Source organism: Trypanosoma conorhini (genome assembly GCF_003719485.1).
Source record: "Trypanosoma conorhini strain 025E chromosome Unknown Tco_14.4_contig_00718, whole genome shotgun sequence".
NCBI classification, from domain to species: Eukaryota; Euglenozoa; class Kinetoplastea; order Trypanosomatida; family Trypanosomatidae; genus Trypanosoma; species Trypanosoma conorhini.
The window spans coordinates 1-8,524 of NW_021704811.1; the positions used below are offsets into that span (position 1 = coordinate 1).

At 62.8% G+C, this 8,524-nt stretch overlaps 5 protein-coding genes across 5 annotated transcripts, besides 7 other annotated features; all 5 read left to right on the forward strand.

The window, feature by feature from the left end:
* Nucleotides 1–75: 75 nt before the first annotated feature.
* On the forward strand, nt 76–747 carry Tco025E_08185 (ras-related GTP-binding protein; the record flags this gene model as incomplete). The annotated part of the gene is made up of 1 exon (XM_029375040.1): nt 76–747. The coding sequence occupies one exon, from the start codon at nt 76–78 to the stop codon at nt 745–747; it is 672 nt and encodes a 223-aa protein (XP_029224828.1).
* Nucleotides 748–1,133: 386 nt separating this feature from the next.
* Nucleotides 1,134–1,163: a microsatellite.
* A 74-nt stretch (nt 1,164–1,237) lies between these two features.
* On the forward strand, nt 1,238–2,416 carry Tco025E_08186 (metal binding protein; the record flags this gene model as incomplete). The annotated part of the gene is made up of 1 exon (XM_029375041.1): nt 1,238–2,416. The coding sequence occupies one exon, from the start codon at nt 1,238–1,240 to the stop codon at nt 2,414–2,416; it is 1,179 nt and encodes a 392-aa protein (XP_029224829.1).
* A 68-nt stretch (nt 2,417–2,484) lies between these two features.
* Nucleotides 2,485–2,511: a microsatellite.
* Nucleotides 2,512–2,827: 316 nt separating this feature from the next.
* Nucleotides 2,828–2,853: a microsatellite.
* A 90-nt stretch (nt 2,854–2,943) lies between these two features.
* On the forward strand, nt 2,944–5,226 carry Tco025E_08187 (DEAD/DEAH box helicase-like protein; the record flags this gene model as incomplete). The annotated part of the gene is made up of 1 exon (XM_029375042.1): nt 2,944–5,226. One exon carries the CDS (start codon nt 2,944–2,946, stop codon nt 5,224–5,226), a length of 2,283 nt encoding a protein of 760 aa, XP_029224830.1.
* A 297-nt stretch (nt 5,227–5,523) lies between these two features.
* Nucleotides 5,524–5,555: a sequence feature (G-rich).
* Nucleotides 5,556–5,648: 93 nt separating this feature from the next.
* Nucleotides 5,649–5,684: a microsatellite.
* A 40-nt stretch (nt 5,685–5,724) lies between these two features.
* Nucleotides 5,725–7,101, forward strand: Tco025E_08188 (uncharacterized protein; the record flags this gene model as incomplete). The annotated part of the gene is made up of 1 exon (XM_029375043.1): nt 5,725–7,101. The coding sequence occupies one exon, from the start codon at nt 5,725–5,727 to the stop codon at nt 7,099–7,101; it is 1,377 nt and encodes a 458-aa protein (XP_029224831.1).
* A 207-nt stretch (nt 7,102–7,308) lies between these two features.
* Nucleotides 7,309–7,342: a microsatellite.
* Nucleotides 7,343–7,387: 45 nt separating this feature from the next.
* Nucleotides 7,388–8,089, forward strand: Tco025E_08189 (uncharacterized protein; the record flags this gene model as incomplete). Its single annotated transcript, XM_029375044.1, has 1 exon — nt 7,388–8,089. One exon carries the CDS (start codon nt 7,388–7,390, stop codon nt 8,087–8,089), a length of 702 nt encoding a protein of 233 aa, XP_029224832.1.
* A 108-nt stretch (nt 8,090–8,197) lies between these two features.
* Nucleotides 8,198–8,222: a microsatellite.
* The last annotated feature ends 302 nt before the right edge of the window (nt 8,223–8,524 follow it).

Consider the following 8,524-nt stretch of genomic DNA (forward strand, 5'->3'; position numbering starts at 1 on the left):
CCTGCTGCCGCCTGTTCCTTTTTCCCTAAGGAAGGCCGGTCAGAAACGCACACGCGCACACACACAGGCTTAGAAATGGCAAAGACGAGGCCCACCCATTCTTCTTCCGCCTCCGCTTCCGCTTCCGTCGCCGGCGGGGTGGAGCCGCGGATTAAAATTATCTCCATTGGCTCCCTGGGGGTGGGGAAGAGCTGCGTCATCAAGCGATACTGCGAGGGGCGCTTTGTGGCAAAGTACATCCCCACAATTGGCATTGACTACGGGGTGAAGCGGGTGGGGGTGCGGGCACCGGCGCACATGTCGCCCGCGCCGCCCAATTTTTTTGTTCGCGTGAACTTCTGGGACATGTCCGGCAGCGAGGAGTTTCTGGAGATCCGCAACGAGTTTTACTACGCGGCGGAGGGCGTCTTGATCGTTTACGACGTCACCGACGCCGCAAGCTTCGCCGCCCTTGACGCGTGGGTGGCGGAGATGCAGACGTACATGAACGCCGCCCGCAGCGGCGGTGGCGGCGGCGAGACGGTCAGCGCCCGCCCCGCCGCAAAGCCGCCGGTGGTGGTGGTGTGCGCCAACAAAGTCGACGACGAGGTCGACGGCGGCAGGAAGCGGGCGGTCAGCGAGGCGGACGGGCGGCGGTGGGCGGAGGGCCACGGCTACAAGTACTTCGAGGTGAGCGCCTGCACCGGCCTGCACGTGGCGGAGATGTTTGAGACGCTCTTCAACGACGTGGTGGCGGCGTTCATGTGACGCAGTCAGATGAAGAAACTGTAGCGAAGCCCTCAAGACGCCGCTCACCCGCACGCGGCACGGCGAACGAGGGAGGCGGTGGAGCGGATCTTTTAGAAGCGTAAATAGGGCGGGGTGCGGGGTGGGGGGGGGTGGTGAGTCTGCACTGCACAATGTAAACCGTTTCCTCCGCTTGTCTGCCTTCACACGAAGGCGGCAGCGTGGCGCCCCGCCACGAGGAGATTCCCTGCCCCCGGCACTCTTGCCCCCTCTTCCTCCTCCCTCTATGCGACGGGTGCGTGGTTGTTTGCGCCCTGGTGGTGGTGGCGGGGGCCGGAGGAAGCAGCGGTAGACCGTCCTCGTCCGGCCACGCCACTCACTCTAGGAAGTTGCTAGCTACTACAAGTACGCACAAACACACACACACACACACACACGTATAGGCTTAAGGAATCGTGTCAACTACGGAAAGTTTAATCCACGCCTCGGCACCACACCCGCACAGTTGCAGATGCCGCGACGGTTTGTTGCGGAGTACGTGACGAAGCACCTCTGTGGTGTTCGCGTGCTGGAGTCGTTGGTGGAAAACAACACCGTCACGGGTGTCATTGGGACGCACAATGGCTCCTTTCACTGCGATGAGGCCATGGCATGTGGACTGCTGCGCTGCAGCCCAAATTTTGCCCAGTCAAGTATCCTCCGCTCACGCGACCCGAGTGCGTTGGAGCAGTGCAACATTGTGGTGGACGTTGGCGGCGTCTACGATGCCGCGACGCTGCGCTTTGACCACCACCAGCCCTCGTTTCACGGCACTATGACAACCCCAAAGGCGACCTACCACACCCGGCTCTCGTCTGCGGGGCTCGTGTACAAGCACTTTGGGCGCGAGATTATTCAGAGCTACGTGGCGTCCGCCTTGGCCTCCCCGTACCGCGCAAAGCTGCTGGAGGCCACGAACTGGGCGGCGGACAGAAAACAGCTGTCGGAGCAGGAGCTCGACACCCTGTTCGACGTCATTTACAAGAACTTCTTGGAGCACATTGACGGCATCGACAACGGCATCGACGCCTACGGCCCTGCCGAGGTGAAAGGGGAGGAGGGCGCCGGCGCCGCCGCGTCGTCGTCGTGTGTGCGGCGGTACACGGTCTCGACGACGCTTTCAGACCGCATCGGACGCCTCCTGCCGTGGTGGAATGAGGAGGGGAACGGCCTGGTGGAGAGCGAGCGTGCCGCCTTTCTGCGGGCGGTTGAGTTGGCGGCGGTTGAGTTTTTTGAGGCGGTCCACTACCACGCCTTTGCGTGGCTGCCGGCGCGCAGGATTGTCGAGGAGGCATTTCTTGCCGCCGTGAATGTGCACCCCAGCGGCCGCATCGTCGTCTTCAAGGACCGCTTCTGCCCTTGGAAGGATCACCTGCTGGAGTTGGAGGCGGAGCACGGCAAGGTGGGCCACATCCTCTACGTGCTCTTCTCGGACAAGAAAAGCTGGCGCGTGCAGGCGGTGCCGACGGTGGCGTCCGGGTTTGAGTGCCGCAAGCCGCTGCCTTGGCGGGGCGTGCGGGATGAGGAGCTGAGCCAGGCAAGCGGCATTGACGGCGGCATCTTTGTGCACGTCTCTGGCTTCATTGGCGGGAACAAGACCTACGACGGCGCACTGCAGATGGCAGTGAAGGCGCTGACCACCGTCAGCTGAAACCGTCAGCCGGCAGCCACCCCCCACCCACAGCTGCGTCGCAGTTTCGCTTTGGTTTTCATACGGACGTGTCTGTGAGTGTGTGTGCGTATGTGGAGGTGCAGGTGGGCTTGCGCGTCTGCTGCGAGGGGAAAAGGGGGAGTGGGGGAGGGACGGCGGTAAACCCCCCAGAAATTAAGTGAAAGAAAGGGACGGGATCAGACGCCTTAAGAAGCTTACATATTTATTTTGAGGCGTGCCCCGGGGAGTGGAGGGAGGAACTGAGAGGGGCGGCGGGGGTTGAGGTGGCGGACTTGCACCCGTGGCGAAGGAGGTGTCGTGGCGCACGTGTTTTCTTTTCTCCTCCCATTCCGCTTTTTTTTTTTTGCTTTTGTGGGTGCGTCTCCTCCCCCACATCGCCCACACGCGGCCGGAAGGACGGAGGGAAGGAAGGAGGGCGAAGTACACGTGTGACAATTGCGGGGGCGGCGGCGCAGGCGGTGCATATTGCATTGTGTTATATATAATTTTCACCCGTGACGGCCGCAATGGCGCTGCGCCCCCTCGCGGCGGTGATGCCCGTGGGAATGCGGAGCGCCGTCGCTGCAGGCGGCGGCTGCGGCCCCTTTGGCCGGGGCAGTGCCGCCCTCCTCACCGCCGCGCGCGGCATCATCGTGCCGCAGCAGCTCAAGGCGTATGGTGGCACGTTTAGTCGCTCCATCGGAGAGCGCGCCGACCACCTCGTCGGCAACGTGCTGCTGCAGAGCCTTTCCCCGTCCCGCACCGCCAACTCCCCGCTGCTCGCGGCGAATGTGAAGACAAAGACGGTGGCAAGCTTCGAGGACATGCTCCTCGCCCCGGAGCTGCGCGCGGCGCTGGCGCAGAGCCTGCACGTCACCACACCGTCCCCCATCCAGCAGACGGCAATTGAGGTGATTTTGCAGCGGAAAGACACCGTGGTGGCGGCGCCGCACGGCGAGGGCAAGACGCTTGCCTACCTTCTTCCCCTGTATCAGAATATGATGAAGGACAGGGACGTGTACAAGATCCCGCTGCGCGAGCGCCGCCCTCGCATGATTCTGCTCGCCCCGACTAGGGAGCTCATTGCGCAGCTGCAGCACGTCTGCGCCACACTAGACGCTGCCACCGGTCTGCGCTCCGTCTCCTTCAGCTCCCGTAAGCGAGCCAAGCACCACTTGAGCCGGATGCTGAAGAACACGCTGGCGGACGTCGTCATCCTGGACCCAAAGGTGGTTCTGCGTTTGATTCGCGCGCGTCGATTGTTTCTCGACGACATCCGCTACGTTGCCGTGGATGAGGCGGATGTGATGCTCTCCTCCCAGCACGACCACGACGCGGTACACCTCCTCATGAAGGTGCAAAAGCGGATGATGTTTAAATACCTGTGGCCGGTGCAGACCCAAACGGTCTTCGCCACCGCCTACGTCACACGGAAGCTCGAATTTGTGGTCGGCAAAAAGTTTCCACAGGCTGTGACGTGCCTGCAGCGGCAGCGCATGCATCGCCCACCGGACACGCTCTCCCACCGCTTCTTTGCGGTTCAGCGCGCGCAGGAGAAAATGGACGTCCTGCAGCACGTGCTGAAGAAGCACGGCAACCAGCCACGCACCATCGCCACCGACGTGGATGAGTTGCGGACACACACGCAGCCGCACTACTTGACAGGGACACTCGACGAGTTTGTGGAGCGGCTGCGACATGCATCACCACAGGAGCCGCCAGGGCAGCAGGCACGCCACTGTGGTGCGGCGCCGGCGATGGGGAAGGACGTTGCGCGAGAAGAGGGCGAATCCCATCCCCGTCTGGACGGGCGCAATGGCATGGTAACGCCGCTTCGTTTTGCCTCCGCCTCCGCCGCGTCTCTGGACGTGAGCCACGACGAAAAAGAAGAGGCGCGTCGTGCCTTGGAGCGCGTGCGCCCGCTGCGCTGGGAGCATCTCACGACCGTCGCCGCCCCGTTTACGTGCCACATCCCCCGCACAGTCTTTGGCGAAGGGCAGCGTGTCATTGTCTTCACGCGTGGCGTTGACGCCGCCACGGCGGTGTACCACCAGCTGCGGGGGCACGGCTTCGCCTGCTCCCTGCTGCACGCCGCTTTGCCGTGGGATGTTCGTCGCCGGATGTTCGCCGATTTTGCCTCCGGCCGCACGAATATTCTTTGCGCCACCGACCTCGCCGCGCGTGGGCTGGACGTCCACGTGGACGTGGTGGTGAACTTTGACATGCCCACCAACGCGCCGGTGTACCTCTCGCGCGCCGGCCGCACGGCACGGCAGGGCCGCCTCGGCCGGGTCTACAGCCTGTACACCAAGCACCAAGGCGTCATCGTCGCCGCGGTGCGGGCCTTCCTGCGGAAAAACCTGCCGCTGGAGGGGCTGAGCAACTGGAAGTCGCACATGATGACCCCGCGCTACGCGGAGTGGCGCACCCACAAGATGAACGCCATCGCCCGCTCGTACGTCGCGCTCATCACCCAAAAAACAATTCCCGCCCACTTGGAGCGGACGTACCTGCACCACAACGCCACCTGGCGCCCGCTGTTTCACCCGCAGACGTCTGGCATTCACGGCGGTGTGCCGCCGCGACAGCAGCAGCGCGTGATGGACGCCGTCACGGAGCAGGCGGTGTGGTTCCGCCGCGCACAGCTTGCGCGACGAAAGGGCGGTCGCGCCAAGTTTGGCAGACGCGACGCCGCGCGCGGCGTGTGGAACAGCATTGGCGGCATCGCAAGCAACTCGGTGGCGAACGCGGAGCAGAGCGCGAACCCCGGCGGCCCTTATTTTGGCCCTCCGCAGGGGCCGCCCAAATAAAAGCGGCATACACGCACACAGCGAGACAGACTCATATTTATAAATATGCACCAGCACATTACAACTCCCCTTCTTTGTCTTTTTTTTTTCTTGCTCCTGCTCCTTGAGGCCCTTGGCGTCGTATTGTCAACCTTCTCTCGTGCGTGCCCTGCCTGTGTATTGTATTTAAATTTTTCTTTCTTTCTTGGGATTAGTTCTTTGCTGTTGTTGTGTTTTTTTTTTGCCCTGCTGTTGCCTTTAACGGGCGGCGGCAACGACCATCAAGCAGCACTTACATCTGTGCTTCTGTGCTTCTGTGTGTGTGTGTGGTTGGGGGTGGGGGGTGGGGGGCTCAGGCAAGTACCATAGGATCACCGCGGCTCAGTGCAGCGGCAAATAAACGTTGAGGACTGCGGTGAAGTGGAGGAGCGAAGGGCGTCTCTGTGCGTGTGTGGTGGTGGTGGTGGTGGTGGTTGTGGCGACGGGGAGCTCGGTGCTTCTTAGCTCCTGTTTGCCGTCATGCCTGCCCGACGTCATTCCCCACGCGGTGTCTCTGCCGTAGCGACGGTGGTTGCTGCATTGATCTTGCTTCTCCTCATCTTCCCCGCGTCACCGCTGCGGCCGTCTTCTGTTGCGGCGGAGGTGGAGCTGGTGGAGTGGCGCTGCCCCCGCTGCCCCATCTGCGCCGCCCGCGGCACCCCGCTGCTCCTCCGTCTGCGCCACTGCGTCCTGACGGCGCTCCCTGCGGCGTTGGTGCGGCGGGAGTTTGCGCTCGCAAAGGATGAGGCACTGCGCCAGCGCGTCATGAAGGATGTGGAGGAGCTGCTGCTGACGCGGGTTGCGGGGCAGGAGCACGTGAAGGGGGCCATTTTAGAGGCGGTGCGGCGGAAGTTGTCCTACCCGCAGGATCCACTCGTCCTGCACTTTGCAGGCGACAACGGGGTTGGCAAGACACACACCGCACGCCTGTTGTCCCTCGCCACCTCCCTGCGTTGCGCCCCATCCCGCCCCGCGTGCGACATGGGTGACAACATGCTTGTCATCTCCGGTACGGGCTTTGATGGGATGCCCGTCGCGGACGCACGGCTGCGCATCATGCAACGCGTGACGGCGCACCAGAAGGCCTACCCGCACGGCATTGTGTTGCTTGACGACCTGACGGCGATGCACCCCAAACTCGTGGCTGCCCTCGCGCCACTGCTTGGACGCGCGGAACGCTTTGAGGAGCAGCCCGCGGGCACTCCCTCCCTCGCCCAGCTGCTGGTTGTGGTCACCACAGACTTTGGGCAGCAGGGACGCACGTGGGGGAAAAGCACGGCGGAGGTTGAGCAGCTGGTTCGTGACGAGTTTGCTGGTCTTTACGGCACACTCACCTCTGCCTTTACCCGAACCATGTTGTTTGCCGCGTTCTCCAGGCGAGACGCGGAGAAGCTGGTTCAAATGGCCGTGGCCGCCCTGCCGTGCACGAGGTACTGGAGCGACGGTGGTGCGGTTGTCGCGAGCAGTATCGATGAGTTGGCGGTCGCCTTCCTCGTGGAGCGGCACCGTGAGACGTGGGAGGGAAAGGAGAATGGGCATGCGCTGCGGCGCGCCGTAGAGGACAGTCTAATCTCGCTCCTGCTGCAGTATTTTGACCAACACGGCCACGACACGGTCGTCTGGGCCTATTTTCGCCTTGATGAGTTGACGGCGAAGATAGTTCTCAGCACCGGCGCGGAGCGCTACCAGACTGACACACGCAGCATTGGGTACTCGGGGGTTGCTGCAGGGCCTGGCGGGGCTGCTGCTGCCGCTGCCGCTGCCGCCGCCACCACCGCCGATCGCCCTGGGGAGGGGAAAGCAGAGGAGTTTGCTGAGAGGGGCATAGGCCCGTACACTCTTAACGGGGATTTGTGAGTGGGTGCGTGGGGCCTGCGACCGCTGCCACCGCTTCCTTTTCCACCTGTGCGGAGCGAGAGGGAGAAGCAAGACGCACGGCCCGCACACACACGTACATAAAAATGGATTCTGCTCGCACCCGCGGCTTACTCCCTTCCGCTGTGTTGCTCCGCTGCATGTATTCTGCCTCTTTCTTCTCCCCGTCCGGCCAGTCGTAACGTTTCGTTTTTTTTTTGTGTTCTTTTTTTATTCTTTCTTTATCCCTCTGTGTGTGTGCGTTTCTACGTGAGAGAGCCTGTAGCGGATGCCGTCGCGCCTGGCGGTGGTGGGTGCAGCTTTCGCCGTGCTCGTTGCCCTCGTGCTGATTTACGGGGATGACCTCTGGGGAGTGGGCCCCCCGCGCCACGCGGGGTCCTCGCCCTGCGAGTGTTTGACCGGCGTGTTCGCGGACAACGCCCTTCTCGGGGCGCTGCACCGCAAAAGTCTCTTTGTTGGCTTGCACTGGCGCGCCACCCCCGCCTACGTCGCCGCCTTTCTCGACCCCTGGCAGGCCAAGTACGTCAACTGCGTTTCGTTCCACAAACTGGAGCTCCCTGACGCCCACAACGACACCGCCGCGGTGGAGCTGCTGCGTCGGCGGCTCGAGGAGGACGCCGCGAATGACGTGCCTGGGGGTTGGAGGATACGAGACAGGGGCCTGATGGCGTCAGCGCAGCGACGCCGAGAACGCCGTCGTGCGCCGGCGTCTGCCGCGGAGCCGACGTGTCACGTGTGGATTTTGCCGGAAACGGCGCGGCTGCCGTCGGTGGTGTGGGTGGCGCTGAAGGGGCTCCTGCAGGAGGGAACACTTGCCGACACGCCTGTCCGTCTCTCTGCTAGCGACGCTGCACTGAGCCGGCGTCAGCCCCTCGGTGTGCTCTTGTGGGCCGATCCCGCCGATCGCGAGGCGCTGAAGCATGTGGTTTCACCACGCACGGTCATGATGTTCACAACCATCCGTCAGTGACGCTGCCACCCCAGACGGGCAGCGAGGGGGAGACGCAGATGTAGAAGTACTCCAGAAAATGAGATGCCGTTTAAAAGAAAAGGAAAATTAAGGTTGGTGGCGGTAGCGGTGGTGGTGTGTGTGTGTGTGTGTGCGATGGCAGCAGCAGCCGCTGCCACCGCAGGCAGGCAAGGAAGATGCGCCCGTGGGCGAAGATGCGCCACTGCGTGTGCTGCTTTGTACTTTCTTTCTTTCTTTCTTTTGCCCTTTTTTTTAAAAAACTCTGCTGTGGTGTTTGCTTGGCGCTGCCGCGCCCGCGTCTGACGCCTTTGTGGGCCTCGCGTGCGTGTGGGACCTACCGGGTCCGCATCCAGCCGTCGCCGTTGGAGGCGCGGCGGGGAAGTAGAAACGAGGGGCCGACGTGCGATGCGGAGAGAACTCAAAAAAAACAATTCG